Raw genomic sequence first — 21420 nt, 5'->3', positions numbered from 1 at the left:
GTTTGAATCCGTTTACTGGATTAGCTCCAGTTTTCCAGTGGGGCCCTGAGGGAACAGGACTCAGCCTGAGTCCTGAGACTCTCAGCCTGAGAGAGCCTTAGTGTCAGAGAGAAAGGAAAATCCAGGAGGAGCTCTGCGGCTGGAAGTTCGGGACACAGGGCCAGCCTCACCAGATGCCAAAGCTCAGACGAGGGTGGCAGGGGGAAGCCTGGCTTCTCACGCTTCCCAATGAGTCCCCTCCACCTTCGAGATCCCAGCGGCCTATGGTAGCACCTCATCACCCGATGGCCCCCGCTCTGAGAATGCTGAGCAGACCCACGGTACCACGCACGGCTCTCAGTTGTTTTCCAAACCTTTGCTGACCAACCAAAGGGTTAGCCAACTCCTAGCCCTTTTTACCAGTGCAACTGACCCTGCCTGAAACTGCTTTCTCCCTCCAGTTCTGACTCTGCCTAATTCCTCCCTAATTACTTCAAGATCGGACTCAAACCCCCAACTTCTCCCCAAGCTTTCCCTGATCAATTTCACCGAAATGCACAATCTCCACCTCCTCTCAACCGGTTACCTGCCCTACTGTTTAAAAGACTTATCTTCTTATGCCTTGGATCATTGTTTATATTTCTTATCTGCATAAATGTTGTCTTCTCAATCAGATCCTCGGCTCCTAGAGGGTGGGTAGTGTGACTAATTTTTTATTGCCGGTATTCCTTCCAGCACCTGCCACAGTACCTGCAATGTGTCATTAATTCACCAATTAGTTCATGATCACCAGCAGCATCAGGTAACAGCTGCACAGGATTCTCTTATAAAGCATCCCTAGCAACTGGAAGCTTCCAAGAAAGTTCTGTCAAATCAGTATGGGAACATGGTCTTTGCACTTTTCTGGCGTCACGCTTCCTGGATTGCTTCACATTTCAGAAAGAATGGGCAGCTTGCGTTCGCTCAGTTATTCAACAGAAAAGTTGCCTTTGATTCATGTGTGTGCAGAAAAGAAAACGGTAAGCCGGTATGAAGAGCCTTCCTTTAATTAGGCTATAAAACAGAAAGTAACTCAATGGAAAGGCTCCTCATTAGCACCTGTCGTGGGTTGGATGGTGGCCCCCAAAAGATATGCCACCCAGAACCTGTGAATGTGACCCTACTTGGATAAAGAGTCTTACAGATGCAATTAAGCTAAGGCTCTCAAGATGAGATCATCCTGGATTATCCAGGTGGGCCCTAACTCCAGTGACAAGTGTCCTTATAAGAAGAGAAGAAGATGTAGAATTAGAGAGCACACACAGTGGAAGGCCATGTGAAGACGGAGGCAGAGACTGGAGGGATGCAGCCACAAGCCAAGGAATGCCGGGAGCCACCAGAAGCTGGAAGAGGCAAGGAAGGATTCTCCCCTACCGCCTTCACAGGGTGTGGCCCTATTGACACCTTGATTTCAAACTTCTAGCCTCCAGAACTGTGAGAGAATAAATTTGTGTTGTTTTGTGTATGTAATTTGTTACAGCAGCCCTAGGAAACTAATACAGGAACTAACAAGGATAGCAGATGGGGGCTGGGGGTGGAGGTGGAGGGGTGCCGGTGACAAGGGTGGGGAGGAATGCTTTTGGGCACTAGATTTCATAGGTACCTTGGGCATCCATCAGGAGAGAGGAAAGGGCCTTTTCACCATCCCAATTAATTCTGCCATTGTATATTTTTCTAGAAAAGCTTCCACAATGTCATCATCACCCCGGAGATGCTCACTATTCAGGCTTAAGCTAGGTACTTTCTCTTTGAAACTTCTTATCCAAGGTGGACTGGGGTAACATTCCAATAAGGTAGGACCAGGAAATCCTGAAATGAAGAGTCCTCAAAATGAATGACGTGCCTCCAAAGACCCAGGTCATTCATTCTTTTCTCTACTTATGGAGCATTTATTGAGCATCTACTGTGCTGGGCAAATTGGTTAGTCTGTCTAACTATAACAGAGGCACTGGTTATATCTAAACATGTGGAGGTCTCTATCTAAATCTGACCAGTCAAGCTTTTCTAGTCTGGGCTCTTTGGACTCTGTTTATAGAGTCCTCTTCATTTGCCCACTGACTCTGATTTATACATAAGCCAACTCTTGCTATTTTTACCAGTCTAGTGAGTAAGGAGAACTACATTTTTGTAAGTTCTGCAAACACTGAGGCACACACAGCAGCACCTTTCACCTGATTGCTAGAAGCTGTTCACATCAGTCTGCAGTCCTCTTTCAAAGCTTATTAACAAAAAAGAACCAGAAACATATCACTCTAAAGGTTGGAGACATGAGTCATTTCCCCTTACAAAATGGACATAGGTCATGGTGGAAAATGTCTTTCTTTTTTAGAGATGCATAATGAAATATTTAGAGGTAAAATGTTATGATGACTGCAATCTACTCCAAACCACTTCTGTAAAAAAAAATAAAACAAATGAGGCAAAAGTGACAAAATGTTAATCATTAAATCTAGGTGACATGAATATGGGTGTTCACTGCAGCGTTCTTTCTGCTTTCCCATGTATAAAAATTATCAAAAATAAAAACAAAATGGATGTAGAGGGTTTTTTTACCTATAGGGCTATCTTGCCCCTGTACTGATACTCTTTGTGTTTGCAGGTATGGAGACCGACTGTCTCAAAAAAGGATGCTATCTGCTCATAACTAGAAATGCCTGATAGAGACTGCACATCTGTGCATGCAGCCTCTGTTCTTTGGTTCTATTTATGGAAGGAAGAGAAGACACATCTATTGAGAAAAAGCAGAGTACCAAAAAAGAGAAAGCAGTGTTGGCACAGAAGCAGGGAAAAAAACGCCTTGTTGGGAAAGCACTGCATCAATAAGATGGTGGTTTTTTTGTTAAGTCACAGACAGCTAAGCACGCTGCTTTAAACTGCCAGCAGTGTGTTTTGTCCAAGTGCATCCAGTGCATGTGGAATTTATTCCTCTAAACCGACATACCAGCCAAGAAACGGACTCAGGTCCCACCCCCGACCATACCCAATACACAAACACAGGCAGGCACGGTGAGAGGGGGACTCACAGTTCTGAGTACAGGAAGTGTAGGTTGCCCACATTGTCAGTGTAGTTGGCAGGGCTGAGCCAAGGCAGGACCAGCAACAGAAGCGCCTTCATTTTCCGATTAGAGGGCAGCTTTTTCCCCAGCCACCTTCTGTCTGTCAGCTGCAGGGGCCCAGCCCAGCCCAGTCCCTTTAAACAACCCTTGCCATGTTCCCACAATCAGTAGATCATAGAGAATCAGACTTAGAGCCCTGAGCTGGAGCTGTGCTGCTAAATCATGGGCTCATAAGAGGTTTGTGTGCTCTGATTCTCAGATGGGGAGAAGTGAGAACGGAGGGACCCACCGTGGTTGGCGAGAGGGCTGAGGCTGAGAGCAGGCAGCAGGGAAAGGGACCTGCCCCTCCTACAGGATGCCGACTGGTTCTTGGGAAGCAGCTGGTACATCTACATCACTGGCTGGGAGCAGATGGGCGGGAAGCTAATCTGTGTTGGAAGAGGGCATGAACATGGCATATTCAGAGCCCACGGTGTGAATAAGCAAATACTCAGAAGCCGTCCTCCAGCTTGTTGGAGGAAGACACTGGATGAAATCAGCATTTCTGGAACACAGCTTGGAGCTCTGAGCTCAATATGAATCTCTGGATACTGTGACACAGGAATGTTAAAGTGAACCAACTCCACTTATACACGTATATTTAGAATATGCATTTAAGGTATTTTACCTGTTGCTGTCCTGACTACGCTGTCAGAGGCAAGAGAAGTGATGGTTTCCTTGTTAAGCTGCAAACTGTCCCTATGTCAGAATAGGCGCTGTCATTCCCTCTGAGACTAATAAAGAGCCTTGACAGACAGACACAAAGTTCTGTCCAAACTGTATATCGGCTCCTGATCTATAAGAACAAGTCACTCCATTCATCCTGCATAACCCCTGAATAACTGAATTAGGCTCTGGTACTAGCTGTCGGATTCTGGGCATTTCATTGAAGCTCTGAGCTTCAGTCATCTCATCTTTGAAATGGAGCTAATAATGCCTTACCTACCTGGTTCTGTAGAGGCTGGGCCATAACATCTCTTCCAGCACTGAGATCTGTGATTCTAGACTGTACTGTCTATCTTAACACTAGGGCTACTTTGCATGCCTAAGCTCTGGAATGCCACAGAAGCCCCAGACTCCTCTCCTTCTAGCTCATATTATATTTACGAACATTAAAATCCATTTTGCTAACTGAAGGCCTAAACCTTAATAGAAATGGCTCAAAGGGATGAATGGATAAAGAAGATGTGGCACATATATACAAGGGAATATTACTCAGCCATAAGAAGAAACGAAACTGAGTTAGTTGTAGTGAGGTGGATGGACCTAGAGTCTGTCATACAGAGTGAAGTACGTCAGAAAGAGAAAGACAAATACCATATGCTAACACCTATATATGGAATCTAAGAAAAAAGAAAATGTCATGAAGAACCTAGGGGTAAGACGGGCATAAAGACACAGACCTACTAGAGAATGGACTTGAGGATATGGGGAGGGGGAAGGGTAAGTTGTGACAAAGTGAGACAGTGGCATGGACATATATACACTACCAAACGTAAGATAGGTAGCTAATGGGAAGCAGCCGCATAGCACAGGGAGATCAGCTCAGTGCTTTGTGACCACCTAGAGGGGTGGGATAGGGAGGGTGGGAGGGAGGGAGACGCAAGAGGGAAGAGATATGGGAACATATATATATGTATAACTGAGTCACTTTGTTATAAAGCAGAAAGTAATGCACCATTGTAAAGCAGTTATAGTCCAATAAAGATTAAAAAAAAAAAGAAATGGCTCAAAGGGATAGTTACATTAATGACGACCAAGCAATTACAGCAAACTCCACTTCACAGGAAGAAGACCAGACAAAAATCTCCGGGATGAGACCAAGTGCAATAAACAGTGTAGTCAGAGGGAATTTGGCATCAGAGATCTGCATTCACCCAAGGCAGGGCTGAAAGAGTTAATTACGGTAGACCCTGAGAATGTACAGATTTAACTCCGACACTTTAGATCTGAGATAAGCAATCTTGAGAAAGCATGGCATCTATTAATTTATAATTTTTTGAGGTCCTAATTTGAATTCCATTCTCTTTGTCTGGTATGCAAGAGTGAGTCAGATCCAGTGAAGAGCCGTAAAAAGGAAATTAGGTTTGGAATTTAGATGCTGTAGTCAAACAGGCTTGAATCTGAACCTTAGCTCTGCCACAAATGAGCTGTGTGACACTGGGCATGTTGCTTAACCTCTCTGAACTTCCATATCCTCCTCTGTAGAGGAAAGACAATGATAGTATGCTTAACTCACAGTGTTGTTACGAAGGTGGAATGAAATAATGCCTGTAAGAACAAAGGACTCAATGAGTGTTAGCTATTGTTATAAATGCTGTTATTAACAGCCACTAGTAATAGTGGATAAGCCTAGCTGGCAGCTAGCTCAGCATCTACTTTCAAGAGGCTTTGCTATTCTGGTCCTGACCTTTCTTTCCTCCTGCTCTATTAGGGATGTGGCATGTTACAGTCTTTTCCTGAATATAGAGTTTCAGAGTCCTGGGACATACTCTTCTTGAATGTCCAAGATCTACTGTATAGAGCATAACTCATAAACAATATCATATATAACACATACTGTGGGCTTCAGAGTGTACTGGATTGTATTTCTGATAACCTTGGTAAGGTCAGATTGCTTCTCCAAGTCTTTGTGAAAAAAGAAGGATGTCTGCCTTTCACCTCCTTGTATTTGCATAGGATAAGATGCATTAATGGATATGTGATGCAATATAAAAATGAAGGTATTGTTTTTTGTTGTTGCTTCTGTCGCTCTTGCAGAAACTGCTGGTCTCTTATCCAATATCTAATTTCCTCTTCTTCCTTTTTTTTTTTTTTTTTTTTTTTTTGCGGTATGCAGGCCTCTCACTGCCGTGGCCCCTCCCGTTGCGGAGCACAGGCTCCGGACGCGCAGGCCCAACGGCCATGGCTCATGGGCCCAGCCGCTCCGCGGCATGTGGGATCCTCCCAGACCAGGGCACGAACCCGCGTCCCCTGTATCAGCAGGCGGACTCTCAACCACTGCGCCACCAGGGAAGCCCTGCTCTTCTTCCTTTGAACAGCACCCAGGTTTTGTTCGTGGTGGTGATGCACTTCACCTCTCCTATAGATAGGCAGCCATGTAACATGATACTAGCCAATGAGGTATAAGAAGAAATGACTGGGTTAGGCATCCCAGAAAGCTCTTTAAAGGAGGGAGTCTCAGTTTGTACATTGCATTTTGCCCTTCCTGCCTGGTTCTTTCCGCATGGAACTTGGATGTGATGACGGATTTTGAACAGCCATCTTGCGGCCATGAGGTGACAAACTTGAGGATGAATGCTAATCGAAAATCAGGAGCCTGGATTCCTGATGGCATCATGGCAACATCATACTAGTTGTGGGCTTCCTAGCCCCTGACTTTGTGTTAAATGAGAACAAGAAAACTTTTACATAGTTAGAACAATATAACCTGAATTTTTTATTACCTGCCATCAGATGTAATCCTACCTAATACAATCTTTTGCAAATAAAATCCTACCTTCAAATGCTCATGGATTTCTGTGTAGCTTCCTTGCTGGTAAACAGTCCTAACCCTAATCAATGCACCCAGGCTCTGCCTGCCTGAGTCCTGTTTATCCTGAAATGTCAGCTCAGACATCACCCATCACCAATCACCTCCTGTTTTCCTGTCTCTTTTCTCTTCACTGGACAGGGAATTCGTTTAGGGCAGGAGTTCTACTGGTCCTGTTCTCTATTGTATCCTCACCACAGTGCCTAGAATGCAGTAGATGCTCAATAAATATTTGTTGAATGAAAGAGAATTCAACTCAGTTAAAGAGACCATTTTTTGGACTAATCTTTCTTGATCAGAGGCAAATTAGCAAAAAAGGACTTCATACTTTATGAGAGTGATGGCAGAGATTGAGCATGTATATGGATGGATAATAAAATGTCCAGGAAGAAAGGAAAAAGGTAAGGAAGATTTCTGGAAATAAGTGCCCAAGAGCCTGTGGTTTCTTTAAAGAATTGCTTGGAGCATAATCTGATGGGCACTCAATGGTTCTCTCAGAAAGTAACGCAAAGGCATTGCCCCATCTCTTTTGTGCCCAGCAGAGCTAAAAGAGCAGACCTCAGCCAGGTAGGGCCAGGAGAAAATTGAGTTCACGGTTAGAAAGTCACATGAAGGATGTATGTCAAACACAGTTAGGGTGGAGATGTTGACCCAGGCTGAAATGGCCAACATGACTTGTCACCTGCCCACCTTTCCGTAGGGTAATACTCCCCAGACCTTCACTCTGGCAGTAAAATCTTCCCTGCCCTGTAGGCAGCTAGCTGAGCCTGTGTTTATGGAACACACTCCAGAAAAGGGCCCCTGATAGAAGAAAAGGTCAGGAGAGGTTCCAGGGTAGGCCTTTGGGGAAGAAAGTTCCAGGACATTGGGCTTAAAGTTAATCAAGAAAATAACCCTAGAGAACCTTCAGTCAGGTGTGCTAATGCCATCACGTTTTCATTCAGGGATGTTTTCAAAACACTGAACAATGAGCTCTTTATTCGTGCCAGTAAATGCTGAAGGAGGGTCAACTTCACTATCTCCCATTTTTATTATCTTCCATGAGACAGAAACTCAAGAGCAACGTGACTTGTCCCATGAAAAAATTCAATGTGTATGTGTTTTCAAATTCTCTCTTTTACCTTTCAAAGGTCATTTGCTCAGAGGCAGAAATCATGGCTTATATAGATTTTTCTTTCATTCTGGGCCTGGCCTGTTGTGGATCCTTGATAAATATTATATATGCAGATGATGATATTGCATAAAGTTGTAGCCTTGAGGCTAAGATAACTCCCACTCAGGATCAAGGAAGGAAAAGCTTCGCCTCCACGTGCCCTCTCACTGCTGGTCTGGGTCAAGAGAGATGCACTGAATTGACCCTCTACTGTGCCCTCACCACGTCCACTGCCAACGTCCCTTGGTTGGGGAGGCTGCCATTTGACTCAACAAGCCCATCGCCCTCGTGGGCATTCTTTAGAGTAGACCCATGTGACAGGAGTCTGCTAGCATCTAAGAGGGCAGAAGTCAACAGAATTATCCAGAAAATTCCAAACATTAGCTCACACGCTCAGATCTACTTCCACAGAAGAACCCTCTAGTTGGAAGTCAGAGATAGTTGTCCATGTCATTGCTGGTCCAACTAGGCATGCACACTCACAGTTGGTCCTAAACGTTTGACTTCAGGATTTACATTCAACCCAGGGTCTGAAGTAGTAGGATAACAATGTTTACAAATGCCACGAATTCTGCAGAAAAACAGCCAGCATCCCTGGCTCAAGTCTACTGTTCTCATTAGCATGATCCTATGGACAGGCCATGAACAGAGATCTTGGGAAAACAGTTCTCGAACACATGTTCTTTTCTAAAGGGACAATGGAAACATTCTAAATGTGATTCATTTCTGCAAGAGCTTAGTATCCAAGGAGCCAACTGACATAAATACCCATTGTACAGGTGGAGAAACCTACATGTGGAGTTTCTCATGAAGCCCTGAACCGTTAGCTCTCTAGGACCCCCTGGGAGGGCGTGTGTGGGTCCACATCGGTCTCCCAGTGGTTCTCAGCCAGAATTACAGTGAAGTTCTCCATTCTAGGTCGATTCTCAGCCTGCCTAGTTTATATTCATCAAAGCGCCAACAGCCAAAGAATTTTTTTTTTTTTTTTTTTTTAGCTGCATCACATTGCATGCGGGACCTTAATTCTCTGATCGGGGATCAAACCCATGTCCCCTTCAGTGGAAGCCCAGAATCTTAACCACCGGACCACCAGGGAAGTCCGAAAGAATATTTTTTTTAACTCATTACATTTTAAATACTGAAACCAAGAATGCAAAAGTGATAAATAAATCTGTCTTCTAGTACAAACATATGACCACACTCACACACAAGCAGCCACCAGCCTGGAGGCGTCATACAGGAACGTAAGGCAAACGCTTGCCTTCCGGTAACCTCTGAGTTTTCCTAGTTTAAGGGACTCCAGAGGTAACTAAGTAACTACTTAATTACTTTTGTATTAAGTAACTACTTAATCTAACCTCTCTTCTAAGGGGAGGAAGAGGTAGTCTACCTGCCCAGTCACAGGCCCAAGGCCCAAGAGGGAGGAAGAGGTAGTCTACCCGCTCAGTCACAGGCCCAAGGCCCAAGAGGGCTCTAGAGTCAGGCTCTGGATTAGTTCCAAATTCTGAATCCTGGCTAATGCTCAGGAAGCCTGAGGGAAGGAAGTGTATATTAAGCATTTGATGACTAACAAATATAACATATATATATTTGCAGTACATGGCCCTCTCACTGGTGTGTGTGGCCTCTCCCGTTGCGGAGCACAGGCTCCGGATGCGCAGGCTCAGCGGCCATGGCTCACGGGCCCAGCCGCTCCGCGGCACGTGGGATCTTCCCGGACCGGGGCACGAACCCGCGTCCCCTGCATCGGCAGGCGGACTCTCAACCACTGCGTCACCAGGGAAGCCCAAATATAACATATTTTTGGAAATGTTGGTTTCAACCTACTTAGGAAGCCCAAGTGTGGAGAGACTCACAGCAAGCATGGGGCCCAACACCTCCCCCATGAGAGTTTCCTCATCGTCGAGGGTGCTGAGGGGGCCTGTGAAGGACTCTGAGGCCGCAGCTCAGAGAGATGATTTCAACTAGCTTTGGGTTCTTTCCTCACTGTTGTCTTTCACATGTGCATCTCGTTATCAGCTGAGTGTTCAGCAGGTCTTTTCCCCAGGCTTCCTTGAGGTGTGTGGGTCACACGGCCTGCGTGGGCAGGGGAACAAAATTCCCACTCTGGGCAGCTGAGGTGAACTTGTGTCATCTCTCTTCTGCACCCCAGAGCACACCCCGCCTCCCGCCTCTTCCCAGCCCTTCCCCTGCACCACTTCTGCTCCGGCCTTGCTCCCAGATCCAGGTGCTATCTTATCCCAATTTTTAGGGATATTCTTGGCCCCAAATCAGTTCTTGATCAGGGGCTGAGGAAGGACTGCTGTGTTTCCACTTTCTCTCCAGAGAGTGCTCCTATTTCTTTCCTTGTCTCTCTCCTCTCTACCCTTCCCCCCTGCAAAACTCCAGCAGTGGGCAGAATAATGACCACCATCCCCCCCAAAAGATGTCCACCTACTCATCCTCAGAACATGTGAATATGTTACCTCACATGGCAAAAGGGATTTGCAGATGTGACTAAGTTAAATCTTTTTTTTTTTTTTTTTAGCGGTACACGGGCCTCTCACTGCTGTGGCCTCTCCCGCCGCGGAGCACAGGCTCCGGACGTGCAGGCTCAGCGGCCATGGCTCACGGGTCCAGCCGCTCCGCGGCACGTGGGATCTTCCCAGACCAGGGCACGAATCCACGTCCCCTGCATCGGCAGGCGGGTTCTCAACCACTGAGCCACCAGGGAAGCCCTAAGTTAAATCTTGAGATGAGGAAAGGAGCCTGAATTATCCAGGTGGATTCACTGACTGGATCCCAGTGTCCTTATACAAGAAAGGCAGGAGGATTAGAGTCATAGAAAGAGATGTGGTGATGGAAGGAGAGGAGAGAGACAGAGAAAAAGAAGGGAAAGGTGGGAGAAGAGAGAGAGAGATTTTACGCTGTTGGCTTTGAAGATGGAGAAAGAGGCCACAGGCCAAGGAACGCAGGTGGCCTCTGGAAGCTGGAGGCCGTAAGGAAAGGGATTCTCCTCTAGAGCCAAAAGGAACTAACCTCCCAACACCTTGATGTTAGTGAGACCCGTGTTGGACTTTGAATCCTCGGAACTGGAAGATAACACACTTGCACTGTTTTAAGCTACTAAGTTTGTGATCGTTTGTTAAAACAGCAATAGGAAACGAATACACCTCCCAAAACAAATATATAGACGGCAAACATCGGGAACACAGGAAGGTGGGAGGGAGGTCTACCAGAGCCTTTCTCTTCCTCATCTCCTCACTTCCCCTACCCAGCGTGACCTCAGTCTTGGCTCTGGTCCCCCATCAGCATCTGTCTGCATCTAACCTCTGACCCCAGACCAACTCCCCCTCCAGACAATGCCTCTCCTACCTGGGTAAAACTTGCAGCAAAAGTCACACATCGACTCCCTTACCCCTTCTCCTCTGGCCACACTTCCTTCCGGGCAATCAGAGAAGAGCCACATCCTAGTTTACACACCAACAATCACAGAGGGTCAGAGGCAGCCTAGAAACCTGAGATAGATGCATGTGGTGCAACATCTTAGGGGAGAAGAGTGAATGCACTGACGTAATTATACGGAAAACATGTGTGAAGCATTACACCCAGGCCATTGCTTTGGATGCAAACTTCCATGTTAGAGATTCTGTGTGTGCCCAAAGACACACTCAGATTCATGACTTAAGGAATGTGACCTTTAAAAAAAACACCTGCACCTGCCTCTTGCCCTTGTTACAACAGGAACCAAGATAAATACCAGCTTCCAAATTTCCTCTTACAAAATAACTGTGGTATTATTGTTCACGCTTTATTAAGCACCTTAAACGCTCTAAGAGAGTAACTCCTATACCCAAGACACAGGGGTGCCCCTGGGCCGTCCACACGAGGAACATTCAGGACCATGACAATGTGAGTGGACGAAGTAAGAGGCGGACAGGTGGAGTGGGTGATGTTGGCCACCAGCAGGAGCGGTCAGACCAGTGTTCTACCACCAGTGTATGTACCTTGGCTGAAAAATTTGCAGAACAAATCGCTTGAAGGACAAAAGGTTTCTAAATTTCTCCTTTTAAAAACTTAGTTGAAAATACCTCACATCTCCTCAAAGGACAGTTGGATGTTGCCAATTCTCATACAGAGAAAATTCTAATAATCATGGGCCAAAGTGGGAGACATTTTTTCCTTACATAAAAAGATAAGCAGGGCTTCCCTGGGGGCGCAGTGGTTGAGAGTCTGCCTGCCAATGCAGGGGACGTGGGTTCGTGCCCCGGTCCGGGAAGATCCCACGTGCCGTGGAGTGGCTAGGCCCATGAGCCATGGTTGCTGAGCCTGTGCGTCCGGAGCCTGTGCTCCGTAACGGGAGAGGCCACAACGGTGAGAGGCCCGCGTACTGCAAAAAAAAAAAAAAAAAAAAAAGATAAGCAGACTTACCTGGTGGTGCAGTGGTTAAGAATCCACCTGCCAATGCAGGGGCCATGGGTTTGAGCCCTGGTCCAGGAGCATCCCACATACCATGGAGCAACTATGCCCATGCACCACAACTATTGAGACTGGGGTCTAGAGCCCACGAGCCACAACTACTGACCCACGTGCCACAACTACTGAAGTCCACATGCCTACAGCCCGTGTTCCAAAGCAAGAGAAGTCACTAAAATAAGAAGCCCGCGCACCGTAACGAAGAGTGCCTCCACTCAGGGCAGACAGCAGAAGGAAGAAGAACTACAATCCTGCAGCCTGTGGAACAAAAACCACATTCACAGAAAGATAGACAAGATGAAAAGGCAGAGGGGTATGTACCAGATGAAGGAACAAGATAAAACCCCAGAAAAAAAACTAAATGAAGTGGAGATAGGAAACCTTCCAGAAAAAGAATTCAGAATAATGATAGTGAAGATGATCCAGGACTTTGGGAAAAAAATGGCGGCAAAGATTGAGAAGATGCAAGAAATGTTTAACAAAGATCTAGAAGAATTAAAGAACAAACAAACAGAGATGAACAACACAAAAACTGAAATGAAAAATACACTAGAAGTAATCAATAGCAGAAGAACTGAGGCAGAAGAACAGATAAGTGACCTGGAAGACAGAATGGTGGAATTCACTGCTGTGGCACAGAATAAAGAAAAAAGAATGAACAGAAATGAAGACAGCCTAAAAGACCTCTGGGACAGCATTAAACACAACAATATTTGCATTATAGGAGTCCCAGAAGGAGAAGAGACAGAGAAAGGACCCGAGAAAATATTTGAAGAGATTATACTTGAAAAGTTCCCTAACATGGCAAAGGAAATAGCCACACAAGTCCAGGAAGTGCAGAGAGTCCCATACAGGAGAAACCCAAGGAGAAACACACCGAGACACATAGTAATCAAACTGGCAAAAATTAAAGACAAAGAAAAATTATTGAAAGCAGCAAGGGAAAAATGACAACATACAAGGGAACTCCCATAACGTTAACAGCTGATTTCTCAGCAGAAACTCTACAAGCCAGAAGGGAGTGGCATGATATACTTAAAGAGATGAAAGGGAAGAACGTACAATCAAGATTACTCTACCCGGCAAGGATCTCATTCAGATTCGATGGAGAAATCAAAAGCTTTGCAGACAAGCAAAAGCTAAGAGAATTCAGCACCACCAAACCAGCTGTACAACAAATGCTAAAGGAACTTCTCTAAGTGGGAAACACAAGAGAAGAAAAGGACCTACAGAAACAAACCCAAAACAATTAAGAAAAGAGTAATAGGAACATATATATCGATACTTACCTTAAATGTGAATGGATTAAATGCTCCAAACAAACGACAGAGGCTCGCTGAATGGATACAAAAACAAGACCCATATATATGCTGTCTACAAGAGACGCACTTCAGACCTAGGGACACATTCAGACTGAAAGTGAGGGGATGGAAAAAGATATTCCATGCAAATGGTAATCAAAAGAAAGCTGGAGTAGCAATACTCATATCAGATAAAATAGACTTTAAAATAAAGAATGTTACAAGAGACAAAGAAAGACACTACATAATGATCAAGGGATCAACCCAAGAAGGAGATATAGCAATTATAAATATATATGCACCCAACATAGGAGCACCTCAATACATAAGGCAACTGCTAACAGCTATAAAAGAGGAAATCGACAGTAACACAATACTACTGGGGGACTTTCACAGCTCACTTACACCAATGGACAGATCATCCAAACAGAAAATTAATAAGGAAAGACAAGCTTTAAATGACACAATAGACCAGATAGATTTAATTGATATTTATAGGACATTCCATCCAAAAACAGCAGATTATACTTTCTTCTCAAGTGTGCACAGAACATTCTCGAGGATAGATCACATCTTGGGTCACAAGTCAAGCCTCGGTAAACTTAAGAAAATTGAAATCATGTCAAGTATCTTTTCTGACCACAACGCTATGAGATTAGAAATCAATTACAGGGAAAAAAAACGTAAAAAACACAAACACATGGAGGCTAAACAATGTTACTAAATAACCAAGAGATCACTGAAGAAATCAAAGAGGAAATAAAAAAATACCTAGAGACAAATGATAATGAAAAGATGACAATCCAAAACCTATGGGATACAGCAAAAGCAGTTCTAAGAGGGAAGTTTACAGCTACACAATCCTACCTCAAGAAACAAGAAAAATCTCAAATAAACAATCTAACCTTACACTTAAAGGAACTAGAGAAAGAAGAACAAACAAAACCTAAAGTTAGCAGAAGGAAAGAAATCATAAAGATCAGAGCAGAAATAAATGAAATAGAAACAAAGAAAACAATAGCAAAGTCAATAAAAGTAAAAGCTGGTTCTTTGAGAAGATAAACCATTAGCCAGACTCATCAAGAAAAAGAGGGAGAGGACTCAAATCAATAAAATTAGAAATGAAAAAGGAGAAGTTTCAACAGACACAGTAGAAATACAAAGCATCCTAAGAGACTACTAGAAGCAACTCTATGCCTATAAAATGAACAACCTGGAAGAAATGGGCAAATTCTTCGAAGGGTATAACTTTCCAAGACTGAACCAAGAAGAAATAGAAAATATGAACAGACCAAACACAAGTAATGAAATTGAAAGTGTGATTAAAAATCTTCCAACAAACAAAAGTCCAGGACCAGATAGCTTCACAGGTGAAGTCCATCAAACGTTTAGAGGAGAGCTAACACCCATCCTTCTCAAACTCTTCCAAAAGATTGCAGAGGAAGGAACACTCCCAAACTAATTCTATGAGGTACCAAAACCAGACAAAGGTACTACAAAAAAAGAAAATTACAGACCAAAATCACTGATACTATAGATGCAAAAATCCTCAACAAAATACTAGCAAACAGAATCCAACAACGCATTAAAATGATCATACACAATGATCAAGTGGGATTTATCCCAGGGATGCAAGGATTCTTCAATATACGCAAATCAATCAATGTGATACACCACAGTAACAAATTGAAAAATAAAAACCATATGTTCAACTCAATAGATGCAGAAAAACTTTTGACAAAATTCAACACCCATTTCTGATAAAAACTCTCCAGAAAGTGGGCATAGAGGGACCCTACCTCAACATAATAAAGGCCATATACGACAAACCCACAGCAAACATCATTCTCAATGGTGAAAACTTGAAAGCATTTCCTCTAAGATCAGGAACAAGACAAGGATGTCCACTCTCGCCACTATTATTCAACATAGTTTTGGAAGTCCTAGCCACAGCAATCAGAGAAGAAAAAGAAATAAAAGGAATACACATTGGAAAAGAAGAAGTAAAACTGTCACTGTTTGCAAATGACATGATACTATACATAGAGAATCCTAAAGATGCCACCAGAAAACTACTAGAGTTAATCAATGAATTTGCTAAAGTTGCAGGATACAAACTTAATGCACAGAAATCTCTTGCATTCCTATACACTAATGACGAAAATTCTGAAAGAGAAATTAAGAAAACACTCCCATTTACCACTGCAACAAAAAGAATAAAATACCTAGGAATAAACCTACCTAGGGAGACAAAAGACCTATATGCAGAAAACTATAAGACACTGTTGAAAGAAATTAAAGATGATACCAACAGATGGAGAGATATAGTATGTTCTTGGATTGGAAGAATCAATATTGTGAAAATGACTATACTACCCAAAGCAATCTACAGATTCAATGCAATCCCTATCAAATAACCAAAGGCATTTTTTACAGAACTAGAACAAAAAATCTTTAAATTTGTATGGAGACACAAAAGACCCCGAACAGCCAAAGCAGTATTGAGGGAAGAAAACGGAGCTGGAGGAATCAGACTCCCTGACTTCAGACTATACTACAAAGCCAGAGTAATCAAGACAATATGGTACCGGCACAAAAACAGAAATATAGATCAATGGAACAGGATGGAAAGCCTAGAGATAAACCCACACACATATGGTCAACTAATCTATGACAAAGGAGGCAAGGATATACAATGGAGAAAAGACAGCCTCTTCAATAAGTGGTGCTGGGAAAACTGGACAGTTACTTGTAAAAGACTGAAATTAGAACACTCCCTAACACCATACACAAAAATAAACTCAAAATGGATTAAAGACATAAATGTAAGACCAGATACTATAAAACTCTTAGAGGAAAACATAGGAAGAACACTCTATGACATAAATCACAGCAAGATCTTTTTTGACCCACCTCCTAGAGTAATGGAAATAAGAACAAAAATAAACAAATGGGACCTAATGAAACTTCAAAGCTTTTGCACAGCAAAGGAAACCATAAACAAGACCAAAAGACAACCCTCAGAATGGGAGAAAATATTTGCAAATGAATCAATGGACATAGGATTAATCTCCAAAATATATAAACAGCTCATGCAGCTCAATATTAAAAAAACAAACCACCCAATCCAAAAATGGGCAGAAGACCTAAATAGACATTTCTCCAAAGAAGACATACAGAAGGCCAAGAAGCACATGAAAAGCTGTTCAACATCACTAATTATTAAGGAAATGCAAATCAAAGCTACATGAGGTATCACCTCACACCAGTTAGAATGGGCATCATCAGAAAAATCTACAAACAACAAATGCTAGAGAGCGTGTGGAGAAAAGGGAACCCTCTTGCACTGTTGGTGGGAATGTAAATTGATACAGCCACTATGGAGAACAGTATGGAGGTTCCTTAAAAAACTAAAAATAGAATTACCATATGACCCAGCAATCCCACTACTGGGCATATACCCAGAGAAAACCATAATTCAAAAAGACACATGCACCCCAGTGTTAATTGCAGCACTATTTACAATAGCCAGGTCATGGAAGCAACCTAAATGCCCATCGACAGATGAACGGATAAAGAAGAGGTGGTACATATATACAATGGAATATCACTCAGCCACAAAAAGGAACGAGATTGGGTCATTTGCAGAGACGTGGATGAATCTAGAGACTGTCATACAGAGTGAAGTAAGTCAGAAAGAGAAAAACAAATATCGCATATTAATGCATATATGTGGAATCTAGGAAAATGGTACAGATGAACCCGTTTGCAGGGCAGAAATTGAGACACAGATGTAGAGAACAAATGTATGGAAACCAAGGGGGGAAAAGCAGCGGGGGTGGTGGTAGTGGTGGTGAGATGAATTGGGAGATTGGGATTGACATGTATACCCTGATGTGTATAAAATGGATGACTAATAAGAACCTGCTGAATAAAAAAATAAATAAAAGAAAAATAAAAAAAAAGAGTAGCCCCTGCTCACCACAACTAGAGAAAGCCCACACGCAGCAATGAAGACCCAGCACAGCCAATAAATAAATAAATAAATAATATAAATAAATTTAACAACAACAGAAAAGGTAAGCAATGCCCTCCAGGAAATCTTTTTGGGGATCAGGAGCCTCAGAGAAAGCTGCCCATCAGATTTTCCAGTATCTTTCACATTTCAAATGGACACAAATGAACTAAGCCAATCACAAAAGTACAGGCGTTGAATGATGCTTCTTATATGAGGTTCCTAGAGCAGTCAAATTCACGGAGACAGAAACTATTGTAGAATGGCGATCGCTAGCGGCTGGAGAGGAGGGAATGGGAGTTTTTTTGTTTGTTTGTTTGTTTGTTTTAATGGGTATGAAGTTTTCGTTCTAGAGGATAAAAAAAGTTCTGGAGATGGATGGATGGTAGTGGTGGATGCACAACTATATGAATATACTTAATGCCACTGAACTGTATACTGAAAATGGTAAATTTTATGTGATGTATATTTTAACAAAAAAACCCAGTCCTATAAACACACACGCGCAACTCACACCCCACAACTCTACCGCATACTGTTTCCTCACCCTGAACCACAGCCATTAATACCTAAGACCTTTCTTATTTTGAATGACTCCTTGCATTGGTTGCAAAGCAGAAGGCAGAGAAACAAGCATCTCGGGAAGCAGCCGGGCCCTGGAACACCCCACCCTTCCAGTGGCCGCCCTGAGGGCGGGACTTCACTGGATTGGCCAAGGAGAAGCCCCTCCCTACCTCATTTGAAAGTGATGGTCAAGATCGCAGCGCTGCAGGACCTGCGCGCAGTGCTCTGTGAACGGGCAGGTCACCAGCAGCTTGTTGAGGAGCTTGTTGACCAGGATGCTCGATTTCTTGCAGTGCTGCAGGATCACAGGCTTGCGATCCACAGGACAGAAGTCCTTTTCCACCAGGAAGTTGGTGAGGCAGGGTGTGCAGTAGGTGTGTCCGCAGGGAGTGTCCAGAGGGTCCAGCAGAGCTTGCAGGCAGATGTGGCAAATGAGGTCATCGTCCACTTCTTCCGTGTAGGTGTAGAAGTGGTTTTCCTCAGGAGCGTGGGCTTGGCCGCACACCACACACCGGGGGGCAGGGATGGCATCTGGGTCCTCAGCAGGGTCCAGCTGGTTCATGGTTGACTGGGAGGGGGCAGGGCAGTGTGACAGGAAACCGACCCAGGAAAACGATGTATCCTCCGGAGAGAATCAAGATCTTCTAGGAGCCATCCACAAACCTAAAAGAGAACAAGACTGCTTATCTTGGTTATAGATGGGAGGCAGTGCTGCCAGGGGACAGAGCTGGGCCGTGACTCAGAAGGCCAGGGCTGAGTGCCCACTCAGGTGACCGACATGACCTGGGGCCAGCAGCCTTGCCTCCTTACACCTCAGTTTAACCACCTATCCCAGCAGGAATAATATTTCCCTTTAATGTCCTCATGTTGGTGTCGTGAAAATTATTGGGGTAAGATCTGGGAAATGCCCAGAAATACACCCTATGAAATGTAATTTGTTAACAAAATAGCCCAGTGATTTATAAAACTCTCTGTCAGAGCAGGACAAGAAGAAAACCAGTTAAGGCTGATGGCTTTCTCGTATCTGTCTTCCTTACCGTTCTCCAAAACTCAGAAAATATAGGACCTCAGAGTCTTCAGCTAAATCATCTGAGAAGAAATGAGAGCTCTTTGGGCAGTCGTATTTTTACGATGACGAAAGCATTGCTTTCTTCTGTATGCGTTTCATTTACTCAGTCATGTAGTGGTAAAGTGGGTTCTGGAGCCATACTGCCTGGGCCAATCCCACCACCACTGTGCGCCAATGATTTAAGCCTCTGTTTCCATGTCTGTAAAGTGGGGACAGACTACCTCAGAGGGTTGTTGTGAGGATTAAATGAGATATGAGGCATAAAGGTCTTAGAATTATGCCTGGAATATAGTAAGTGTCCAATAAATATGAACTATTCTTACATGTATTTGTTACTGAAGTCCTTCTGTCTCCAGTCTAGCTCAGTTGGCCTGGAAACTGAAAGCTATAGTTCCTCTAAGGGGTCTTTTTGCTTTGTTCTCATAGTTGTCTTTCATTCAATTATATATATATTTTTTCAAACTAGCAGAATACTATCACACTATGTATTTTCCTTTAGTATCAGAGTTTAAAATGGAGTTTTCAACATGCCTGATTAACATCTAGGAAGTCTCCTGATCAGTCAATAAACATATTTTTTGGCCTTCAGTCATTTTTATTAATGAGCTGCAGTAATGTGAGATGAATAACAATGATAATCATAAACATCTCTGTTTTCAAAAAACATTTTTTGAGCGCCAACCTTGAGCTAGGTAATGAGTTGCCTATGGGGGAGACTTTCAAGAGAGCTTTAAAGGACATGCCTGCCCTCATGGAGTCCCCAGTCCGGAGGAGGTGGACATGAACACAGTAATGAGAAGCCTGGGTAAGCAGTGCAAACAGAGGTCAACGCTCATGACAACAAAGAATCCTGCAATACCCCAGCCCCCAACTCAACTTTCTTCTTTTCTGAAAGTGAATAAAATAACTTTAAGCTTTCCACAGGAACATAAGGACACATGAATAACCTAACAGGAAACTAGCCACGTTTGGAAACAGCACAGCAGTCATTAACTGCCTTGCAGTTTTTTTTTTTTCTTTTCAAATAAAGTCCGAGGTTGTTTGTACAAACATAGCCTTATCTCAAAAAGAAAATACATTGACTTCAACCTTTCACTGAGTCAGCTTCGTGTTTACATTTCTGTACTGCAGTAATATGGCTTGAAGAACGCTCTGGTCAAGAGGTTCCCTGAATGTGAAACCTTTAGAAATCATAGCATTTTATTTAGCATCAAAAGAGACCACAGGCAGCTAAGGTAGAGGGTGCAGGAGGGGGTGAAGTTGTTTCTAGTCAAATTTCATGGAAACCTACACAGCTGCTCTTTGTCGTCAAGGCTGATAGAAGGTACTGGAACCACACAGGAAATGCTTTAAGTGGCATGAAAAACGGTTGAAAAATAAACATGAAAATGGAAATGGCCACCCAAAGGTTATCATCTGCTATAGGAAAAGATGTTCACATATTTTGAACTAAAGCTCTAGATATTTAGACCTGGAAGAGTTGGGTCACATACTCCCACGTGTTCTTTCTTGTTGTGCAGTACTGGAGACTGCTAGGAATGCAGGTGATAGCTCTGGTTGGACAGGTGGAAAAACAACGTCACATTTCTAGGCCATTCCCTTGTTGGTGAAAAGGTGGAGTTGGACCAGAGTTTTGGTTTTCACTCTGCTCTGGAAGGGGTGTCAGTTGCCTCAGGGTCTTCCAGGGAAGGGAAGGGGGATGGTGGGCTGTGTCCACTTTTCCACTCCACCCAGACCCAGCTCCACTTTTATTTCACACGTTAGATTCCTCATAATATTTGGTTCAAAGCACCGTGGCTTAAGTTAAAAAAAAAAAAAAAGGCAAACCATCAGACTAGATACTATGAAATCCCTTTCAGAAATAGCGTTCTATGTATCTGTTCTAATAAAGTGGAGGTGTTTTATTTTGGGGTGGTTGGCTTTTGGCAAAATCTTTTTTTTTTCTTTATAACAGCTTTTTGAGTATGCCAGGCACCATGTGCCAAGCACTATGCTGGGGCCTTATATATATTATGTTATTTAATCCTTACAAATCCCCAGGGATTTTGTTTTGTTTTTAATTTAACAGATGAGGAAACTGAGGTGCAGTAGGTAAGTAACTTGTCAGTTGCACAAAAAAAGAAACAAACCAGCAAGGGCTCCTGACTCCTTACTGCTCTTTACCATTTTGCCACTTTTCTCCCAGCATCTTTTTTTGATTATGACCAGTGAGAATCCC

General features: G+C 43.4%; 1 protein-coding gene across 3 annotated transcripts in view; it reads right to left on the bottom strand.

Annotated features, from left to right (window-relative positions):
- LNX1 (ligand of numb-protein X 1) overlaps window positions 1-21420 on the bottom strand; it is a gene marked incomplete at its 5' end in the record, with an annotated part of 200104 nt that overhangs the window by 101775 nt on the left and 76909 nt on the right. For 2 of the 3 annotated variants that reach the window (XM_082653049.1, XM_082653050.1), the window contains one exon: window positions 3042-3133. In XM_082653049.1, coding sequence (XP_082509175.1) covers window positions 3042-3133 — 92 coding nt within the window. Of the gene's footprint in view, window positions 1-3041; window positions 3134-18303; window positions 18797-21420 lie in introns of those variants that run through there. The other variant, XM_082653048.1, reaches the window with a different exon arrangement.

This window comes from Grampus griseus (assembly GCF_964374135.1).
Source record: "Grampus griseus genome assembly, chromosome: 4".
Lineage (NCBI taxonomy): Eukaryota > Metazoa > Chordata > Mammalia > Artiodactyla > Delphinidae > Grampus > Grampus griseus.
This window is presented reverse-complemented; position numbering and strand designations above follow the sequence as displayed.